General features: G+C 43.1%; 2 protein-coding genes across 6 annotated transcripts in view; one reads left to right on the plus strand and one right to left on the minus strand.

Moving 5' to 3' along the window:
* Positions 1–5,290, plus strand: part of rnf17 (ring finger protein 17) — a 66,895-nt gene extending 61,605 nt beyond the window's left edge. For all 3 annotated transcript variants that reach the window (XM_054746605.2, XM_054746606.2, XM_054746607.2), the window contains exons 35-36: positions 1,158–1,344; positions 4,796–5,290. In XM_054746605.2, coding sequence (XP_054602580.1) covers positions 1,158–1,344; positions 4,796–4,891 — 283 coding nt within the window. In that variant the 3' untranslated portion in view covers positions 4,892–5,290. The remainder of the gene's footprint in view (positions 1–1,157; positions 1,345–4,795) is intronic.
* Positions 5,291–5,339: 49 nt separating this feature from the next.
* Positions 5,340–22,791, minus strand: cpap (centrosome assembly and centriole elongation protein). 3 transcript variants are annotated; one of them, XM_015965869.3, is made up of 18 exons: positions 22,535–22,790; positions 21,823–22,166; positions 20,625–20,820; positions 20,246–20,363; positions 20,054–20,159; positions 19,221–19,919; positions 18,308–19,073; positions 17,520–17,652; positions 17,248–17,413; positions 17,014–17,145; positions 14,786–14,920; positions 14,533–14,632; positions 14,313–14,434; positions 14,057–14,146; positions 13,697–13,837; positions 10,150–10,234; positions 9,941–10,061; positions 5,340–5,720 (listed from the first exon to the last, which is right to left on the minus strand). In XM_015965869.3, exons 2-18 carry the CDS (start codon positions 22,135–22,137, stop codon positions 5,528–5,530), a joined length of 3,618 nt encoding a protein of 1,205 aa, XP_015821355.1. In that variant the 5' UTR covers positions 22,138–22,166; positions 22,535–22,790; the 3' UTR covers positions 5,340–5,527. The 3 variants fall into 3 exon arrangements, with proteins under 3 accessions (XP_015821355.1, XP_015821354.1, XP_054602587.1); XM_015965868.3 differs by having other exon boundaries at positions 14,313–14,437; XM_054746612.2 differs by lacking the exon at positions 5,340–5,720 and adding an exon at positions 5,727–6,354 and having other exon boundaries at positions 14,313–14,437; positions 22,535–22,791.
* Positions 22,792–22,884: the final 93 nt, after the last annotated feature.

Below are 22,884 nucleotides of genomic sequence, written 5' to 3' on the forward strand. Positions count from 1 at the left end.
TGGACTTAGAGCTGAATCATATTTATATCTGCTGGTGCAGACTGGTTGGTCCTCTAGCAGAAATCCAGCTCTAGCTGCTAGCGATGGGTACCGAATTCTGTACTTTTTAAGGTACCGACCGAATTCCATAGTACCGACTGAGCACCGATTCACTTCATTTGAAACAGTCCCGTACCCGTCCTTCATAACGAAAACTTGCCTGGACAGCTGCGCAAGAGCGTTATGTCGTCGGTCGCTGTGAGCCAGTTGTAAACAGAGCAGCATGGTAGAAAGAATGCACGCTAACGCTTGGGTCCACTTCACTAAATGTGATGGGTAACTGGGTGATGATGAAACCAGCGACAACGATCTAAGTGAGACATCCTCATCTTAATCTGCTCCAGTAGGTAAATAAAATGTTTAAGATAACGTTAGCTTGATATGTTAGCTTCCGTTTTGCTAATGGTGCGTTCGCTTTCTCCACGGAACTCAGAATTTCTGACTAGAAGAACATGAACGCACTCTGAAGTTTGGCTTCACTTTACTAAATGTGACGGGTGATTGGGTGAAGATGAAACCAGCGACAACGATCTAAGTGTGAGGCATCATCGTTTTAATCTGCTCCAGCAGTTAAACTGTTTTAAGATAACGTTAGCTTGATATGTTAGCTTCCATCACCACCATTGTTATCAGCTAATGGTGCGTTCGCTTTCTCCTCGGAAATTCTAACTTCCCAGTAGGAAATAACAATGAAAAAAGACGGCAAAAGGAATGAAGATACACAGTAAATTTAGTTCACAGTAAAGATGTTTGCTTCAGTTTAATTATCAGCTTATAAAACTACAAGGACGATGTTAAAATACAAACAGTTGTATGTTATTTATCGTGATATTTATCAAATATGGTTATATATTGAGAAAAATATATATTTAATTATAAAAGAGAATTAAAATATTAAACACTCAAAAGTATCTAAAATTGGTACGGTTAAGTACCGGTATCGATTCCTAGGTACCGGGAATTAGTACCGAATCTATTCAAATGTCAAAGGTACCCATCCCTACTAGCTGCACCGGGAGCTGGTTGACCTCATGAGCATGAACAAATGCACAAACTTGTTAGCTTTAAATACTCCATGTGCAGTTTATCTACTTATCTATTTGCTCTTTTCTCATCAGGCTTCTACAGATGCCCACAGAGCTCCTGCGATTTCCACCTGAAGCCATAAAAGTAAAAGTAGTCGGCTTCCAGGCTCCAAGTGTGAATTGGCACGAGGATGTGCTATCCTACAGCCCCGAGTGGAGCGTGAAGGCTTTGATGGAAATGGTTGACCTGTTACACGGCAGCATCTCAGCAACTGTTGTGGTAAGACTGTGTGACGGTTTCTGAAAATTATCTTTGATTTTATCTTGGATTAACAGACCTGCCAACCTCGTCAAAGTTTTTTTTTGTACCGCATGCAAAGCGTTTTTTCGCAGACTTTTGCAACTCTGTTGATTTCCACGCTGTAATGTCGCCATTCACTGGCTGGAAACGTCTTCTTGAATAGTCCAAAGTATCGTGTATTTTAATATTAAACAGTAAAACTCAAAAGTTGCAGTTTCTTACCTTACATAAGTGTGCTTATACAAGCTGATAGCCACGAGTTACTTGCATTGAATTATTTCAATACCTAATTAATCCTAACTAATTTTAATATGTATTGATATGATTTGTTTCGTATATTAAAACAGGTGGTTCTGTTTTCATGAATGTAATATTAAATTGGCTTGAAGCACATTTTCACACACCACCGGGGCTAATTTATACATTACCTGCATCTCCCTGGTGACTTATGTCACATAATGATTGCAGATTAAGCAAAATGCGTGGTGAAGTAGTTTAGAGGGTCGCAAGCATGGCCACATTTTTTTATTCGGTTTCTTTTTTCTCTCATTAATTTGGCATAAAAAATGTCATTTATTCATCCTTCCTGTTTGTTTTGTACTAAGCTGAATTGGTTCTCTTTCTAGTTTCTAATGTGGAAAGGACAATTCCAACAAATTTTTCCACTTCCTTCATCTTTAATCTGCTCTAATTATAACATGTTTTATTTCATGGGTGATAAATATAAACTTTTGAAATCAAGGGCGTCAGTTTGTTTTCAGAATTGCTGGGGACAATAACCATACACTTGAGTGGGGTTTAAAAATTGCTGGGGACAATAAAGTAGGCTAGCACAGGGGTCGGCACCCCACGGCTCTGGAGCCGCATGCGGCTCTTCCATCCATCTGATGCGGCTCTCTGTGCTTGTAAACAGACATCAGAGCTTTATACTGGACACTGTGTTCAGCGCGGCTCGGAGCGCCCACGGTGGACAGTGGGCTGAAGATCTGTAGAGGGGTTCGCAGCGCAGTGCAGAACCACGGTGCATGCGATAAGATTTCCTCCCACTTAAGCGGTCTGGAAACCCGGTCTCTCTGAGGGATGTGTCACTTGGAAAAATGTTCTTTTTTATGAAATTATGAAACTTTGGCTGAATAGCGCTTGTTCCCATCTCTAATATGGACACGCATGACACATCCGCTCAGAAAGCACTGTAGAGACATTTGATCACGCACAAAGTTTATGTGGAGCAGAAGCGGTCGGGCCACAGCAGGTGAAACGTTCCTAGCCTACATGAAGTGAAAATGTTTAATTGTAACATTAATATGTTACTGGTCATGCTGGTCTGGTGGGTTAGACCAGTGTTTGAAGTGGAAAACACACACACACACACACACAGACCAATTAAAATAATGCTGATAGGGTGGACTAGAAGACAGGTGATGGTTTATGTATTTAAATGATGATCAGGCTGCTGTAAAATGTAATCTCCATCCACATCCAGACAGAATTATCCTCTATTCTTTCTCTATTTGCTCTGCTCTTGTCTGGGCTGAAGAAGCTGACGGAGTGTGCGACGTGCCTAACTAGCGGCTGATGCACATTTTACGCATTTGGAGAGGTGGGCTGGATGCTTTGCTTTTACTGGAAGATGGTCCACTTAACGCACGGGTGTAGACTACATATTAATGACAAATGAACGAAAATTAAATTGTGTCATTTTTTAGAAATAAAAATGACGGGGAAAACATTTATGACGTCTTTTTAAACGAAATTTTCTAGCGTGACCTGCCTGCTTCACTTAAGTCACTGCTTATTAAGGTCCGTCCAAAATTACCGTGGCCCACCCAAAAATGAAAACCTGGTGCCGCACCTGTTATAAACCTCTGCAAACTGTTGTTCTTCACTTTATCAAACTCAGACTTTGTACAGCTAATGTCAAGGTGTAAAATTATGAATTCAGTTGAGCTCTTCCGTCCCTCCCTCTCCTGTTTCTTCTGGAAACCCGACATCAGCTGTCAGAAGCGGGAGGTGAAGGAGATGAGGCAAACAGAGTGAGTGCGACGTAAAGAATCCAGACTGGTGTGGAGGTGAGCAAAACAGCTGGAAAAGTGTGGGTGTTTAATCCCCCACGGGTGCGATGCCAAAAGTGTGGGTGTTGAATGATCTCAATAAGAAAAGTGTGGGTGTTGCATCCCCCCCCCATGAGATCTGAGCTGGTAAAACAAAAATCCTCATCAGCAGGCTTTTTTGAAAGTGGGGGGGGGACACAGCTGCCTATCACAAATTTTGCCGGGGACATGTCCCCGGCGTCCCCGGTTAAAATGACGCCTATGCTTGAAATAAACGTAGCCTACTGTTTATAAACCTGTCGTACTGAACAGCATGTTGCTAACACGATAATCCAAACTCACAATACATGATTGAAGAAAGTGGCCTTCTTTAGACAATGATCCTCTAAAGCCGGGCGTACACTGTGCGACTTTTTCACTTTTTTGAGCAGATTTTCCAGTCGTGCGAGAATCCACAAGATCGGGGCGAGTTTTGCGCTGAGCGTCGTGTAGTGTACAGGGGGTTACGAGAGGCGATTAACACCACGTGACCAGCTACCGATCAGCAATCGTGAGCTCGCACGGACTTCTGGCGTGTTTGATATTTTGCTCGTCCCTCGTGAGGGTATCGCACTGTTGAAGCGGCGCTGCGAGCAGCTGCGACCCAAAAAGTACCAGAACCGGTCACGGCACATGTGCAATCCTGCATCAACACCGCTCGCCCGCTATTTCCCTAATAACTCGCGCTGTTCATTTTTGTTTCTACACGTTTTTTTTACTCACAAAGATTGTCGTGTTCATGTCAAATTAAACTGATCACAAAACAGATTTACTTTCTTTATTTCGTTTTCCTCATCCAACCCCCATAAATCCCTGTGTGTCCTCCTGCAGCACTCCCGAAGGACAACAGGCAAGAGAAAAAAGTCTGACGTGTTGTGTAAAAACTGCTATTTTTAGCATATTTTTAGGGCCGACGTTGTTGCTACCAGACATGTGAGCAGTCAGGTCGCATCCGAGAACTGGGTCGTGCAGTGTGAGCACATGACTCGTGATATCTGCCCTGCGAGGAAGTCGTACAGTTTGAGCTGAAGCTGAGTGCTACGAGTGAAAAAGTCGCACAGTGTCCGCCCAGCTTTACAGTCTTTCATGGATTTTGCGTCTACACCACACTGCTGAGTCGTGTTGTCAGACACAAGTACCAGACGTGCACATTTGCTACAGAACTCACGTGTGCAGCTTCTTGTGTAGTGATGAGGGGTGAGTCATACCAGAGTAATTAGATGCCAAATTGCATACTTGCTACGCAAAATGTCTACAGGTTGGCAGATCTGGGTCATCCTAGACAGTTGCAGATTTGAGTATGTTTTTAATTTGGGCTTCTATTTGTCCCGGTTGTGTAGATGAACGAGCCGGAGCTCAAAGTGCGTCTGTACAACCAGGACGGAGAACTGGTTCATCTTCCACTGCTGAACAGCAGACTGGCTGATCTGGCCTGAGGCGGAGCAGAGTCGAGTGCTGATGGTTCTCTCCAGGTTAGGTTGGTCTCACCTGGTTTTATCTTCAATGTTATAATTCAACCTCCATCAGCCAGCAGTCATTCGACTAAATTGACCAACCAGCTGAACATGTGATGGTAACTTATTTTTGCAGGTGTCCTTCCTGGTGTTCTGTGGTTTTTAAGTTTTAACATGTTACGTTGCACAAATCTTTTCTGCTGCAGATTTAATTTGAGTTCAGTCATTTAAACTATTGTTTCACTGCTGCTCTTTAGTTTTTACTTTTGCATTAAGGTTGCACAATGTTTCTGTTCTCCAAAGCATTTACAACGAAAGGCTAGCTTGTTTACCATTTTGTTTGTTTTGTATGATGAGTATTAAAGTATCTCCAGCATTCCAGAGGCTTGCTGTGTTTTATTTACACATGAAGGTGTCCAGATCACAGGAATCGTCATGACAAATGTTTATTTTATAAAAACAATCTACACCCTGTACAAAATAAATAATATTTTACAAACAATAAAAAAACAGACTGAAAAAGAGCTACATCAGTGGTGTGGCATAAATAACTTCATGTTTTCAGGATTTAAGTTGGAGCACTTGATTCCAGCAGCCACCCCACCCGCTGCTGAGTTTTTATGCCTGCTGGTCCTGGATGACGTTGCCATCTTTGTCTTTGACCCTGACCCGTCCTGTCGGGTAGCGGGTTTCCTGCCTGCCATGGGCATAGACCGTCTTCACCGTGCCGTCTGGATACTCCCGCCTTTTGAATTCAGCGGTGTGGATCTCCTTCTGACCCGTGTTGAAATGGATTTCTTTAGTGTTGTCCCTAAAATAAAAGCAGCACCCAGTAGTTAAAGTAAACAAACTGGCTGTTTTTTTTTTGTTTTTTTTTTTATCAGCGCAAAAATGGTTTGCTTGTGTACTTGACATTTACTCTAAAAAAAGATTGAAATGTTCTCCCAGAACCTTAAAGCTTAACCATAAGTTTGACTGCAGCAGTGAGCTGGGCTGTGCAGAAAAAACTGCGATAAACTTTTTTAATGTAGCACTTGTGCAACACCTTTTCAAGTCACTTTTCCCCCAGAATTTTATTGAACCAAGGTAAGTTGCTTATTTTGTTAGGAAGATGCTTTTTACTGAAGAAGACTTTTATATATCGCCTTTTACGATAAAAATAACGAGGCACTTCACAAAAACAAAAACATTTTTTAAATTACGTATAAAAATATTTCCAATATGTTTAAAATGAGAAAAGAAAAAATGTAAGGAAAATTAATAGGACAGAGGAAAATCAATGGAACTCAGGAAAGGCGATAAGAACAAAAAGGAGAGTGTGGTGATGAAGGTCACACTAAAGCCTGAACAGGTGAGTTTTCAGCTGCTTTTTAAAGGATACCACTGAGTCCACCAATCTCAGGCTCAGGAGGAGAGAGGTCCAGTGCACAATGTGCTAAAAGGTGCTGTAAGGAAAGTGTTTTATGGTTAACCATCAATATGCTTTATGGAAAATAAGGTTTGATCACATGTATTCCTGAATGCTTATAATTAATCATCTGTGTTCCTCATGTACCTTTAAACTGAATGATGCACATAGTACATGAATGATTCAACTGTGACTGGTACAGCCTAGCACCGAGTTAGACCTGTATCAGATGTATGCATGTTTGTATTGCTAAAAGTGTCTGCTTGTGCTGGAGGAGATTCTCAGCAAGCGAAGGCCAGGTGCAGATTAGATCATCTAAAAGCTGTTCAAAGGGAAAAGGCCAGGGCGTAGGTCATCCCAGCCGTAGCAAAGTAAGATAGGATAGGAAGCAGATGGGGCAAAGTGTCTCCCATCTTATTTGGAGGAGAGTGAAAACAAGAATGTCAGTTACCAAGGCCTTCAATAAAGTTAGAGAGGTGTCAGCAGGAGACCTTGCAGCAGGGGAGAAAGGATAAAAGGTGTGCATCTGGTAAAATCTTCAGGTTTGTCACTGGGACTGAAGGTGGCAGGATCTCCTAATGCATATGGGTAAATAAAGCGTGATTGAAATAAAAGGCGACCTGGTGGCTGGCTTCTTGTCCGATCAGAAATGAACGAACCGGGAAGGTGGAAAACATTTTGAGGAGCTACAGAAAACCAGAGACATAATTTTTCCTCTAAAACACACATCAACAACCAATCTTCCACAACAGTGCTGTGGAGGAAAATGGAAACCAGTAAAGGCAGAGACCGTCCAAAGTTTGGGAAGAAAGTGCAACTACGGGAAGATTAGCTAATGCTAGCAGGTAGCAGGCTCATGATCAAGTTCTAAAAAACATGATGGTTGTGAAACTAAGAAAATTTAAACTCTAAAAACGGAAGAAAATTCCCCATCATCCTGTTTATTCTTAGCTGTCTGCAGCCCTGTGGAGCAGAACCGCAGCAGTCTGCTCCATTCGCTGAAGCAGGTATATGGCAAACCACTATAGCATTTAATTCACCAACGCGTCTATCTTCAAACATTTTAAAACAGATTATTGCTAACCTGTACATAAAAGATGTGTCACCATTCCATTTTAGAAGTAGAAATTAAATTATTGGCATTTCCAGTACCACTAAACATGTTAACTATATTAAATTATACTGATCACAGTTTAACTGTGGGTATATTTATATATGTTCTTTTGATTAAGATGAGTGATATTAATGCAAGTAAATAAAATGTTACTGAAATGTAGGTACTTTTTTTCCCATAAAATATCGAACTATAAATATCAGATGGGAAAGGGAACTATATAACACGAATTTAACACAGATTATAGGTCACCTAAGTCACGCCCATCTACTTCCGGACCATGGTTACCCGGAAGAACGAAAAAACAAATGCAAGTCAATGGGGCTAAAAACGCTATTTTCTAACTCAGCTTGTTATGTGCCATGGATTTCACATATGATGTCCGTGAATCTTAAAAACACGTTTTGATACCAAGAATGCGCTTATTTTTTAACTGGGAGAAACGTTATTTTAAGTTTTGCGTGAAAATAAGTCCAGGACTACAAATGTGCTTCACAAGAGAGACGTCATCGAACCAGACGCGGAGAAACAGAGGGAAACTGGCTGTAAGTTCAGCGAACTTCAAATACTTTGTTCGGGAGGACAGAACCACCATAAATCTGGCCATTTGGTAAGTAGCAGCTACGCTAGGGGAGAGGAAACTGGTGACATCACATGTGAGACATGCCGATGGCCTTGTTTGAGTTGAGCAGCGCCTCGCCTGGAAAACAGACGAGAGCAGACGGACACAGCAGGGGGAGTGGCTGAAAGCTAGCATTTAAGTCGGACAGATGTCCCTATGTATAGATCACGGGTGACTATGGATGAAGATATCGTGTTAGCATTCATACTTGTTTATTTTAATTCTGGTGCCTTTTAGCAACCAAAACACATCCTCACATGCTTGTGAATATCATATATTGTATATGAAGATAAGTAAAAGTTATCAGCTGTAGTTTTAGTGTGCTTATAGGAAATGTGACGAATAACATTTCTCTTTATGGCCTATATAGTTGTCATCATCAACGTAATATGATTTATAGAATACATACGACCAACTAACATTTTGTATTCTACCACCAGATGTTTGGGTCAAAATATGAACCAATCTGATCTTAGATCAGGTGAGAACCAGGCGTTTCCCATCATGCTCTAGGTTTTGCAGCAGGTGGAGAGCAACTGCAGCGCCTTGGTCCAAAATCTGTGGCAGCCTTGATCTCACGAGGTTATCGTTGCCTACGTATGCATGACATCAGAGCAAGTCGGCATCAAGTCGGACACAAATCTAACCAGCAAGCACTGGGCACCGATCACCGGTGATCCAATCTGCGCAGAACTGGCTCATCTCGAATACGGCCGATGTCTGATTTGTAATCATGCTTAGAGCAAACTTTTACAAGCTGATAAATCTCAAAGCACATGACTGGTGTGGTCGAAACACCCATCATTACTTTTCATTTAAATTGCAGTACAACATATGTGCGATCCAGGGCGTAAAGCAAAGCAGATTAGTAAGTAGCGCTTTTAGCCCCGTTGACTTGCTTTCATTTTTTTGTTCTTCCAGGGACCCATGAGCCGACCGGAAAGGAAGGAGACTTAGGCTCCCTAAAGAGCCTTTTGTAGCAAGAGTCTGACATTTCAGCCTCATAATTTTGTAGTTTTATTTCATAGCAGCAGACCACGGTCTCGTTGCACTTGAAAAATGTCAAATGGAATATTCGATTGATCAAAAGATTCACTAGAATATTCAAACACTAAAATATCCAATAGCTGCAGTCCTATTTTAAACCTTTAACAGAACAGAAAAACAAACAAGAAGAAACAAAAATACAACCTGCAACAAACCAAGGTATGTCTGAGAAGGGAAAAGTTTATAAATACAACACGGCTGTCATGTACTTGAACAATCATTTGTAAACTTGTTGGGTTTTTAGTGAATGTAAACCACTGACAAGAATGCCTGAAGATATGCAGTATATGAAGATGTGTAGTATATGAAGATACGTAGTATGTGAAGATGCGTAGTATATGTAGATATGTAGTATATGAAGATGTGTAGTATATGAAGATACGTAGTATGTGAAGATACGTAGTATAAGAAGACGTGTAGTATATGAAGATAAGTAGTATATGTAGATACATAGTATATGTAGATACGTAGTATGTGAAGATATGTAGTATGTGAAGATGCGTAGTGTGTGAAGATGTGTAGTATGTGAAGATGCGTGGTATATGAAGATGTGTAGTATGTGAAGATGCGTGGTATATGAAGATATGTAGTACGTGAGTTATCACGCTACCAGGAAGTTGCTTTGGTGGTTGTTATTGTGTTTTAATTACATACACAGCTGTTTGTCAGTGTGTTTAAGTAATTGTAAGAACTACTTCTGGTTTTTAGAGATTGTACCAATTTTTTTCTCATGCTGGTGCTACAACTTTTTGTTCTGTGCTACAAAACCAACGACCTTTGCAGCACCGGTGCTATAAGCTAAAAATGTTAACATACAGCCCTGCTTTGGGGTTTACTTACGGGTTGACGCGTATAACAGTGCCATCCGTCAGCACACTTTCCTCCCTGCCATCAGGAAACAGGTTCTTCACTGTTTGATCTGGGAACGTGATTTCCTTACGACCATCTGGAAAATGTTTTTCTACAGCAAAAGAACATTATTTTAGATTCTAGATGCACATAAAATATTATCTCCCCTCTGATATGCAGTTTCATCCCAGCTGTCTCACCTGTCTGGTTGTTGGGGAAGAGCAGGACCTCCACGCCGTCGGGGTATGTGATGTGTGTGGTCTGGGCCTCTGAGTAGTAGTAGATCTGAGGACATGAAGAGACCACAGTTTACAATCCGAGGTTTAAAGAAGGATTATTGGTGTGTTCTTATTGTGACTAGTTTCTAATTCCATTTTTGGTTCTTTTTTAAAACACAGAAAAGGTTTCTCTTTACCTTGCTAACGTTTCGTTTGCGGCTGCAAACATCTTCAGAGATGACGCTGATGGTGGCGTCACTTCCTTCGTTTATCCGCGGGCAGCAGAGGACGTTGTTGCCCTCTGCTGCCCGCTCTCCCCTCTCCGATGATGCAGTCCCATGAGCGATCCAACGAGTAAACTCCATCGTCTCTGTTCATGGTCCCACATCCATGTCTCCTTATCTCTATGGATTCTTTTATCCATCTTTTGTATTTCTGTTGTTCGGTGTTTATGGCTCTTGTGTTGTCTCAGTCCATTATGTGGTTTTCTCTTGTGCAGTGATCTGTTACGGCTGACTTCTTTATTGTGCTTTCTGCTTCTTCTTTTGCTGCTCTTGTGTGTTTTTGACTAGTTTCTTTCTCACACTCTTTTCTATGTTCTATTGTTCGTGTGTTGAGTTGGCATCCAGTTTCTCCTATGTATGTTTTATTGCAGAGTTTGCATGGGATTTCGTAAACGACTCCACATTTAAAGCCTGATTCATGCTTCTCCGTGCCTGCCGGAGAGCTCCACAAGGACGGACGGAGTCGAGCTCTCTTTTCTAAACATCTGTCAGTCGAGACGGACAACGCAAGCTTGTGATTGGTCAGGACGCCGCTGTTGTCTACAGCGCTGCCATTGCTCCCTCAAAAACATAAACAGAGCTGAAGATAACTAGTGGCAGACACGGAGAAGCTTGAAGAATACCTCGCGAAAAACCTCTAAAAACATGAACGTTTAATTCCCCCGTGACTGAAGGAGTGAAAAGATGCGCAGCAAGCGGTTTATTTGTGGACGGAAATGACAGGAAACGTGGGTTTAGAGGTGGGGAGCGCATGAAGAGGTGGAGGAGAATGAGAGACAAATTTGTCGGTGTTAAAAAGTCTCTTATTTACAAAAAAACATAGTATAAACACACTATCTTGGACCGATACATGACAGGGTACCACAGAACAGCGCTACGTCCTCTGTTGTCCTGCCGGGCAATTGCTTTACAACACTCTCCAGGAGACGGAGAAGTATGAGAGCAAAACGCTTCCGTTAATCCGTGCATGTCTGTCCCTTGCGGAGCTGATGGAGAAGCAAGAACCAGGCTTAACCGAACAACAGAAATACAAAAGATGGATAAAGGAAGACATAGAGATAAGGAGACATGGATGTGGGACCATGAACAGAGACGATGGGGTCTACACATTGGATCGCGCATGGGACTGCATAATCGGAGAGGGGACAGAGGGCAACAGAGGGCGACAACGTCCTCTGCTGCCCGCAGATAAACAGAGTAGGAAGTGACGCCACCATCAGCTCTGAGGATGTTTTGCAGTCAGCAAACGAAACTTTCAGCAAGGTGTAGCGGAAATCCACATTTTATATCCTCAGATTAACTTTGTTTGCATTCCCACGAAGGAGAACATAACTATTTTCACAAAGTTTTTCCTCTCACATTTAGCAGAAGAAAATAAAAAGGGTAATTTGAAACTGTCCCACAGTTCGAACATCTCGCTAACTCCTACATTTTCTCCCAGGAACATAAATTTTACCAAGTGACTTGTTTCCCTCCTTAAGCAATCAAAAAGATGAACATTATCAGGACTTGGTCTGGTCCATGTCAACCTGCCAAGACCTGACTCTTCCCCAAGGTTTGAATGCTTGTAAAACCTTCTCAGGGCATGTTCTGGAAGACTCCAGAATTTAGTCTTTATCAAGACCCTGATCCACAGTTAAAAGGTGTTTAGATTTGTTCACCATTAGAAATCAAGGTGCTCTAAGTTTAAAATCTTATCAGTTACAAACTTAACTGCTTGTTTTGTGTTTTTCTTTTACATTAAACCTCTGCCAATTTTTGCTTCTCCAGTTAAAATTCATGCTAATGGTAAAACTGTTCAGTTTTAAGACATGAATTTTATTCTTTCCCGTTTAAAGTAGTACTTTGATGCTAAAGTAATACTTTTTGAGGCTTTATGAATAACTGTGTTAAATTGTGATCATGGACTTTCCATCTTTGAGAAGGTAGAGTTTATTTGAAAGAGCCACAGTGCCATCCAGTGTCCAGTGGTTAATGAGTGAAATACATGTGGGTGTGACCAAGAAGTTTATAAAAATCAGAGTTCAGACTCGTGGTGGCAGGAGAACAAAGAAGAAAGATGCCTTAAGCAAACCTCTGCTTGGCTTTTCATCTGGGCCCAGCACCAGATAACCCGACTCTCATAAATTTGTTAAGCCATTAGCTCTCAAAAGTCACGGTAAAATCAGAAGCAACCCCGTTTGTTTGACTTTCTACGTGAAACCGGAAGTCTGCCTGGCGGTCGAGTTCTCACTTTAAGAGAAAGAGCAATTTGGAACAGTTTGATGATTCGGCTCTGTATGGGATAATTTGGGCCTGCGATCTGAATTCCACGTTTCGAGGCCGCTGAAGAGAAGGAACCTTGAGTTAAGCCACTACAGGAGAACACCTCCTTCTATACACCACAGACACCATTGACCTAAGCTGAGGTGACAAAAAGTCCTACAGCCCCTGAAGGCCGCATTCAAGCTTCTGGACCGGCTGAACCAGCCCACAGGACACCTCTTTGGCGACAGAAAAAGGTCTGTGAAGCATTTCATCTGGCTGACTTTTGTGCTAAGCCCGATTAGTGAATTCAGATTAGTCCATTTCTTTATAGCGTGTTTTTATTTCGATCCCAGATTCACGTTTAGCCTTCAAGATCCCCTTCCTTCTTCTGCCATAACGAGCCACCCGAACACTCACTCACTCACTCACTCACTCACTCACTCACTCACTCACACACACACACACACCCTTGGTTCTCCTTTTAGAAATTATTCCCCATTGTTCTATAATCCTGGTGTCACCGAATTTCCACCTTTATTACGGATCAGTTATTTCCTATCACTGCCATAAAGCTTTGGGTTAACAATTTTCGTAATTCCATGCATGAAACTAAGCTGTGTTTGGTCCTTTTGTCAATGTATTAACTGATGTTGTAATAAATTCACAAAACGGAAATAACGCCTGATTTGTGTCTAGCAATTCTCGGGAATAACCGGCGCATTCTGTCAAGAATTCAGGCTTTGGATTAATTTGTGGTGTTAACTCTGAGACTGATTACATTGCGAAGATATGGATATTAAATCCAACGGTCCAGTTCCGAAAACTGGTGGTGCCCCGATTAACTAATATAAGATTATAAACGAGCTAAATCTACGCCACATTTGAAATATAGATATAAATCTATATCGCTACAAAGGTAAAGAGAAACCTTTCCTGTGTTTTAAAAAAGAACCAAAAATGGAGATTAAAGAAGGATTTTATCTCGTGAGAAAACTCACCACTCTCTGATCAGCTGTGATCTGTTTGGTGTCTCCGTTAAAGAAGGTGACCTTTGCTGAGAGCCCATCAGCTGTGATCTCCTTCCTGGTCCCGTTAGGGAAAACGATGAGTCTGTCACCGCTGGCAAGAACTTTCTCAACCTAACCACACCGGAATGAGAGGTCAGTAAAAACTCCCCACAGCCTGATGCACCCTTGCTACACACCAGTTACCTGAATATACCGCTGTTTGTTACAGCTGGACTTTAAATGCTCCTTTGAAGTAACCTCAGTAATACGTCTGAAGAAACATAACCTGCTCTGATCCAGATGCTCAGAGCTGAACATGTTTGGTGGCTCTGGTGATGAACCCGGTCTCACCTTTCCATCTGGGTGTTTGATGACCTCCTGAGGTGTCTGCAGCTCGTTGGACTCGCAGCTTTCTGCTTGTTTTGGCACCACATCTGTTTTCTGTTTTTGAACAAAAAGGAACAATAGTGACTCAAGCAGGCCTCTGACTCTACTGGACTGAGTTTTACCTTTATTGTTTGAATAAATGACATTTTAGTAGTCGTGTTAAATGTTCTGAATCAGATGCAGGTTAACCTGCAGACAACAGTAACGATCCGCCTCTTACTGGAGATCGGTCCTGGGAGAATTCCTGGTTTGGTGCTTCTTGATCCCAGCTGGCAGCTCCTGGTTTCTCCTCCACCATTCTGACAGGTAACAATCCAGCTGACCTCAGACTACTTTTAATCCCTGCTGACAGAACCAAAAGCATTGCTGATGACAGTGTAGCAAACAGAACCTTCTCATCTGGCACCGACTGTTAAGCAGCAGAAGCTCCTCTCTTGTACCTGTAGCTCCTTGGCTGATGTCATTAGTGCTTATTCTGGTGGGGGCTGTTTTCCCAATAAGGGGGGGGCTGCTGCTGCTTCCTCTGGAGTCGAGAGGACTCTGAAAAGAGATTTGAACATGTTTTTATTCTGGCTATTTGTGGCGGGTCACATGATTTGATTCTCGTGAATGTGATGAACAATGAGCTCCTCTGGCTAAAATTAAAACATGTTTTTGCTCTGGAGTTCCAAGCTAAGACAAACTGATCCTTACAGCAAACGTGACTCCTTTGGTGGCCGAGGAGACGCGACTCTCAGATATTCTGAGAACATCTTTAGTTCCAGCGACCTTCTCCGCTGAGGAGTTTCTCTTCAAGGCACTGAGACGCAGTTTCTCCAGCGTTCGGATCTTTGTAAGAAAATAAATATATGAAATATGATGGCATATAGAGGTGTGGGTCATAAAATTAGAAAATCATGGCAAATTTTATTTATTTCAGTAATTCCATTCAAAAAGTGAATTTTGTATGTTAGATTAATGTATTACACACAGACTGACACCGACAACTAATGAAAACCTCAAATTCAGTGTCTCAGAATAATAGAATATCAATTAAGACCAATACAAAAGGAAATTTAGAAATGTTGGCCAACTGAAAACTATGAACATGAAAAGTATGAGCATGAACATCACTCAGTATTTAGTTGGGGCTCCTTTGGCCTGGATTACTGCAGCAATGCGGCGTGGCATGGAGTCCATCCGTCTGTGGCACTGCTCAGGTGTTATGATGCTGCTCTGATAGTGGCCTTCAGCTCTTCTGAATTGTTGGGTCTGGCGTGTTGCATCTTCCTCTTCACCAAGGTCAGGTGAGTCTGCTGGCCAATCAAGAACAGGGATACCATGGTCCTTAAACCAGGTACTGGTAGCTTTGGCGCTGTGTGCAGGTGCCAAGTCCTGTTAGAAAATTAAATCTGCATCTCCATAAAGTTGGTCAGCAGCAGGAAGCATGAAGTTTTCTAAAACTTCCTGGTAGACGGCTGCCTTGACCTTTGACCTCAGAAAACACAATGGACCAACACCAGCAGATGACATGGCACCCCGAACCATCAACATGGATTCTGTTCCTCTCCTCTCTTCCTCCAGACTCCGGGACCTTGGTTTCCAAAGAAAAAATAACTTTCATCAGAGAACTTAACTTTGGACCAATCAGCATCAGTCCAGTCCTTTTGTCTTTAGCCCAGCGCTTCTGATAATGTCTCTTGTTCATGAGTGGCCTGACACCAGGAACCTGACAGCTGAAACCTGTCCTGCATACATCTGCATGGTGGTTCTTGAAGTTGACTCTAGCTGCAGTCCACTCTTTGTGAATCTCCCCACATTGTTGAATGGGTTGTTTCACAATCTTCTCCAGGGTGCGGTTATCCCGGCTGCTTGTACACTAATCTTGTCCTTCCCTTCTCCTCTCTATTAATGCGCTTGGACAAAGAGCTCTGAACAGCCAGCCTCTTTAGCAGTGACCTTTTGGGTCGTGTCCTCGTTTAAGGTATCAAAGGTCGTCTTTTGGACATCTGTCAAGTCAGCAGTTTTCCCCATGACTGTGTAGCCCACAGAGCTAGACTGAGAGACCATTTAAAGTCTTTTGCAGGTGCTTTGAGTTAATTAGCAGATTAGAGTGGGGCACCTGGTGTCTTCAATAAAGAACATTTTCACAATATTCTGAGATACAGAATTTGGGATTTTTAATAGTTGCCAGTTATAACTATCAACATTAAATAAATAAACATTTGAAAAGTATCAGTCTGTGTGTAATGAATTAATCTAATATACAAGTTTCACTTTTTCAGACCTGCCAACCTTGTCAAAATTTTCTGAGTACCCCTTATGCAGCGTTTTTTCATGGACTTTTGCAACTCCATTGCTTTCCATGCTGTAATCTCCCCATTCACTGGATGGAAAATTTTTCTCGCGCGCACACACACACACACACACAGTTTACCTTACCAGAACAGAGTGAGTGGCGAACCGGAGGGAGCCGCGGGCAGGACGAAGCAGAGAGGAGGGGGGCGGGGGTGTTGCGCTATAGGCTAGGCAGGATAGATTTTCTACGATGATTGGCTTAAACTTCTTCACCGCGCCGCTGAGTCGTGTTGACAGACATGAGTACCACACGTGCACATTTGCCACAGAACTCAACTCACGTATCCGTAGCTTTTTGCGTAGTTTAGAGGGGTGAGTCGTACCAGAGTAAATAGATGCCAAAATGCGTACAGGTTCGCAGGTCTGCTTTTTGAATGGAATTACCTTTTTTGTGATATTCTAATTCTCTGACCAGCACATGTATAAACATAAAATCTGTAGTTTTCTTTAGTTGGGCAGGGAGACTTCTCTCTGGACAACTTTCTAAAAAATGAGGCCAGACTTTTGTTCCACTTGGCTGAGCTGCAACAGAATCCATATTTGGTGACCAATCTGGACTCAGAAGGTAATAAAGGGGCAGAAACCTCGTCCCGGAGGGAGCTGTTCTCCTGGTTGAGGGAGTCGATCTGCTGTTTCAGCCGGCTGTGTGTGCAGGACCAGCGACTCTCCTTCCTCTTCAGCTCCTCCTGCAGGGAGCTCAGCTGCTGCTTCAGCAGCTGGTGATGGACAGACACAAAAAATTTAAGAGTGATTTAATCTTTCAAGTAAAAATCCCATTTTCCACTGTTGTGTGTAATAAAAGTGGGTCAGAAGTGAACCTGGATCTCCTCTCGTTCCTTCTTATCAGGAATGGCTCGGGCCAATGACGCATGTTTCTCAAAAAGTTTTCTCTCCTTCTGCAGTTTTCGGTTTTCCTCCCTCTTGTGTTCCTCGAACTTGGCCAGCTCCTCCGTTTTTTTGCGCTCAAACTCCAAACGCTCTTTTCTGCAACAACACAACAGGTCCGGTTCATTGTAATCAGGATGAATCTGTTGTTATTTATTAACTGATGATTGGGTCATTTCTAAATCCCATTGTTGTATGTTCTCACCTGAGCTCTTCCTGTTTTCTCTCGTTCTCTTGTCGGAGTTTGACAAGGGCGGCGTTCTCCTTTTTAAATCTGCCGATTTCAATCTCCAGCTCAGCCAGTCTCTCTCTCAGCTGTCTGGACTGGACCTGCTGGGCTGTGGGAGGGTGCACACACAACAGAACACAGGATGGAGCTGGTCACGTTTAATCTGAGAGAACTCCAGAACTTTAATCCTAAAGTGTTTCTTAAAAGGATCTGATCCTGTGTGTTAACCAACTGTTGCTGCTCATCATCTAGGAAGGGTTAAAGGTCATTTTTATGTATTTTGATTACAACTGAGGTTTATTGATGTTCTTACTAACTTCTGTTAACTTCTTCCCATCTTATCTAGATTTTATTATCGATCCATCTTGTTGTCTAAAGTGTTTTAACTGATGCTGTTTTTATTCATTTGTGCAACGTTCCCTCCATAGTTGTAGAGCTCTTGGCGTAAAGGTGCTGTATAAATAAAGTTATTATTTCCAAACATGGGAGTTCTACAGAAAGATTGTTTAGAAGTGGATGTCCTAGCAAAAAGAAACATCCAAGAAGTCTGTCAAATGGGACAGACCATGACAGGAAAACTAGAAAAGACTGAAGAAGTTTGGCTTGTTTGGAACACATCAGCACAACCAGCTGTCGGCACGGCGGTGGAGGACTGATGGTTTGGGCTCCTATCATTAACTCCTCTGTAGAGCAAATATGGTCAAACATATTTGAGAACAAAACCAAAATGAACAAATGGCCCTGATAGGAAGTGTTTGGCTGACCTGTCTCATCTTTTGGTCTGTTGGACTCGGGAGCAGGAAGGGGGAGAGGTGTATTCTGGGCTTGTGGCTTTAGTGAGGGGAAAAACCGGCTCATGAGTTGTGAGGCGGGAGGATCCGGCACCAGGTCTTTACCCACATCCACCACCTTGGCTGCTACCTTCCTTAACAGGACCTTCTCTGGCGGCGACGATTTCCTGACTGCTGGACTGGAATCTGGGTGAAACTCTCTAGAGTCATCTGTTCTGCTTACAGCCGTCTCATCCAGGTCATTCCACGTGTCATCATCGTCAAACACAACCCTGCCCTGCTGGCTGTCTCTGTCCTCTATCAGCGTGGAGTCATCAGAACTGCTGGGGACACCCTCACTTTCTCCTACGTCCTCCTGTCCAACATCTGATGATGAATCCCTGCAGCTTCCCTCATCCTGGTAAGACCACTTGTCATAAGGAGGATCAGACGTTTCCGTGAAGCAAGCAGTGCCTTTGATCGCTACTTTGTCTCCAAAATCAGAAGCGCATCCAGATGATCCGTCAGAGACCTCGTGTTTGCCTTCCTCCTCACTGCTCTGTCCATCTTCACGCTCAGAGCTCTCGTTGTTCTTGAGTGCATCGCTTCTTATCGTCACCCCAGGTGTTTCTGGCTCTGCACCTGCCGGGCAGCGCTGCTGAGGTTCACTTCTGCCGGGCAGCTTAATAGGAGTGGAGGAGAGTCGTCTCCTGTGGAGCCCCACAGCAGCCTGTCGCTTTTGCTGGTCCATCTGAAGAACCTGCCAGGACAGAGAAGAGGTCACATGATCACACGTCTTTACTGTGGTTGGATGTTCTGTAGCATGGAAACTTTCCCGGTTTACTTTGAGGGTAAATTCTGATGAGAAGTTCTTCTACATGTATCTGTGTGGTTGTGTGAACAGCACCTTCATGACAAACGAGGAGTTGGATGAGAAGGACAGCTCCTCTGCTGCCTCCTCCAGCAGCTCAAACTCTCCCAGCTCCATGCTCTCCATCTGCCGGTCTCTCTCCCAGTGCCGCAGCTTCTCCTGGAACGACTCCAAAGACTCCATGGGAACTCGGACGCCCTTCTCCGAGTCGCTTCTTACTTCTGCTGATTCCACTTTTGAACCAGAACTCTTCTTATTATCAGTATCACTGTCAGACATTGTTTGTCCTCCCAGCACCTTTTTGGTTACAGGGTTCTGCTGCATGTTTGGGCTGCAAGTCCTCAGAACCTGAATCACTTTCCTCCCACTGTGCTCCTCAACATGGCCCGGTTGATTCTTGGTTTTTATGGCCTCTGGTTCTGTGTTTCGTCTTTGATGACAACCCAAAACTTTTTTCCTCTCTGCTCTGGTGTCCTGAGGTGGCGAACAGAGACCTCTCACTCGGTTTTCTTTGTTGAGTACAGCTATTTTACGCTGGACAGGAAGCCGTGGGACACGAGTGGAACTCCCTTTCACAATAACATCAGGAGCAGAGTTGCAGCTGGAGATCACTCTACCATGGGGTTGCAGGTTGTAGTCTTTCTTCCCTGCTTTGTGTTTGTTGGTGAACCTAGAAAGGCCCTGGCCTCGCTTCAAAAAGGGCCTCTTGGGAGGAGCCTGGACAGCCTCTTGCTTCTGTTAACATAAACATTCGCTGTGAGTCCAGCACGCCTCAGAATGTAGCCCAATACCGTGTCAGCAGAGTGAGGCTCTAATGTGTCCAGCCTTCAACCGTTCATCATTTTGCCGTTGCAAATACACGGTCTTACCTGCTGCTGCTGAACGAACTTCAGCCTCTGCTCCTCCAGTCTCAGCTGCTCCTCCAACAGCTCCTCAAATGTCTGCTTCTGACCGCCGAGGCCCGGCTGTATGGGTCTGAGGAGGAGCCACGGCAGACAGCGTGTCTGAGTTGGTTGACTCAGACCAGACTTTCTGATCCCTGTAAACCGCTACACACTCACCTGTCATTACCGACTTCACCAAGGTGTTTGCCGTCACCTTCCCTCTGCACCACACCTTTATGTTGGGTTGATGCATCATCATGCTCCTGCCCGGCGTCAACAGGCATCTCCTCTTCTTCTGTGGTGGTCCACAAAGGAAAGAGTAAGAACTTATCAACAGAGGGAATTTATAAACCAATTATGAGGATAAACACTAGCTGCACCTGTTCTGTGACTAATGAGAAGATGTTGCCTTAAACAGCGTATTTAGCAAAGCTACAGTAAACTCAAAAATAATATGAAACTTTAACTTCTTTGTTGCCCAACAAGATTTACCACACCACACATCCTACTTGCAGGTGAACTGACTAGAGAGGCCAGTAAAAGCATTGTTTCTCACCCTCATCATTTTCACAGCCCTGACACTTCAAAAGCAGCTCCTGTCGTATTGGTGCTGAAAGCTGATTCTCCTGTCCGAGTACGCTGGTTCTCTGTGATCCATTAACAATCCTGTGATGCTCCTCCTGCAGGGACAGCAGCTCCTCCAGCTGGTGGGCCTTCAGCTGCTCCTGCATGTGCTGCTGCCATTTCCTCAACTGCATACAAACACACAACATTACAGATCATTTACACACAACTAGGGCTGCACAATACATCGCAAATGCATCACCATCGCGATATCAGCATGCGCAATACGCACATTGCAAAGAACAGAAAAAAAACACAGTGAGTGGGTAACTCAAATATTTGCTTCCGTGATGCATTTTGTCAAACAAAAGCATGAAGTTTTTACAAATCAAATAGAGCCCTTCACCCATTTGGCCAATCGGGTGGGTTCTGATCAGTTAGATGCCCGCCCCCTAGGCAGACAGCACTTATTTTGGATGGCTAGCAAACACCTGAGTTAGCTTTCCTCTGCTCTTTCTGAAGATTCTGCTTTTCCCGGAATCCACTGACTGACTTTTCTTGGTCATTTTTTCCCCCTTTCCTCACATCTTTTGCTCACAATTTAGCGTTTCCCATTTTTTAAATATTTTTTTAGTCATCTTCTGATTTTTTTTAATTCTTTCTTTTTGATTTTCTGTTCTGAGTTAAGTATTTATTTGAAGCCGTATCGTAATCGCAACATTAATCACCGTTATCGCACATCGCAGGTTTTTCCAATATCACGCAGCCCTACACACAACATGACACTACTCCAGCATTCTCAGGCAGCATGTTTACCTGTGACCTCACGCTGCCTCTAATCCAACTCAGATTAACACCTCAGCAATTAAACCTCACAACACTATGAATAGTCACAGCAGTTCCTGTGATGGGAAAGTTTTAACCCTTTGACCAGAAGACTGTTCTAGTGTAATTTAACTACTGTTACGCTTTGAACTTTATAAGGGCTAGACAAACATAGGAACACTCTCACTGACCAGATCTGCCACGTTTGAATACAAGTGGCCTGTTTGACATCATGTTACAGAAATGTCACTTTTATTCTGTTCTTATTTGCAGCATTTTCTATTCCACTGGATACAAACTATATCTTAAGATCTAAATGCAAATTAAATAAAACTTAGAGCCTAACAACAAAATGAACTCCTTACTTGGTCTAGCTTCATCATAAGAGGCAAGTCTTGCACTTTGTTTGTCAGTCCATTCACCGGCCTGTCATTCCCAGCTGATCCTACACATCCACACACATCAAGGCAGCTGCTGTCTGCAGAGGCTGGCAGAGGGGCGAAGTCAGAGGAGAAGGAGTTGTCGGGATGCAGCGGCGTGGGTGATGCAGGAGAGATGGGTTGTAAGGGTCCAGCCAGACCCACGGAAGGCTTCAGGATCACCCCGGCTCTGCTGCTGCTTGGTATCCACCGGGCCAAGAAATCCGCCTGAGAGCACCGCGGCTCGGTTGGAGATGACATGATGACCGAGTCGCTTCAGGAAGGGTTTGCTAATCCAGGATTCGAAAACAGATTATGGTGACAACACACCCTTTCTGATGCCAAGAGCCAAATAAAATACAATGACTCAATCACATTCAGACGTGTCGTTAAATTACAAACGAGTTTTGTGGCATTAATATTATCACAGCACACAAAATGACCAATAATGATCTAGCAGGACAGTTACCGCACAGTTTAGCAGGACGCCTGATCTGAAATAAGTAATTTATTTGTGGGAACGTCAAAACAGTTAAAAGGCTTGGAGACTCGTAGGGCAAAACGAGAAACAACGTTTTCAGCGGTTATTAACACGACAAAAGAGAAGAAAAATGAAATACACTAAGTCATTCAACATTTCAAAATGCATCGAAGTTACCTGAAACACTCTGGAAAAGTTTTCTTACAGCTTTGAAGAGAAATAAAACATCAAGATAGCCAACAGAACTTTCGAAGCCTGCCGCCATATCAAAACAAAGCCCGCGAGAGCAAAAGGACCAATAATGCATTGTGGGTAATGCAGTTTTGTTTTATCTTTCAAAATGCTCATTTAAAAATTAAACATATATCCGACTTGAAGTAATACGCGTTATAATAATTTCACAAAACGTAAAAACAACAGCGGTAAAACTAGTTTTCATTACATCTTTTCCGTTTATCTTTTCTATTTAGGGCTAAATCCGGTTTATCGGCGCTAACATTTCACATTAATATCCATTAGAAAATTAG

Source organism: Nothobranchius furzeri, chromosome 14 (genome assembly GCF_043380555.1).
Source record: "Nothobranchius furzeri strain GRZ-AD chromosome 14, NfurGRZ-RIMD1, whole genome shotgun sequence".
In the NCBI taxonomy this organism is placed as follows: domain Eukaryota; kingdom Metazoa; phylum Chordata; class Actinopteri; order Cyprinodontiformes; family Nothobranchiidae; genus Nothobranchius; species Nothobranchius furzeri.

Bases quoted from the DNA above. Each gene is read 5' to 3' on its own strand.
- cpap (XM_015965868.3), bottom strand. From the start codon at position 22,137: ATGTCATCTCCAACCGAGCCGCGGTGCTCTCAGGCGGATTTCTTGGCC. The intron at 19,074-19,220 runs GTGCTGTTCACA...CTGTCCTGGCAG, and splicing joins ACTCCTCGTTTGTCATGAAG to GTTCTTCAGATGGACCAGCA. The intron at 17,146-17,247 runs GTTCACTTCTGA...GTCCATCACCAG, and splicing joins AGGAACGAGAGGAGATCCAG to CTGCTGAAGCAGCAGCTGAG.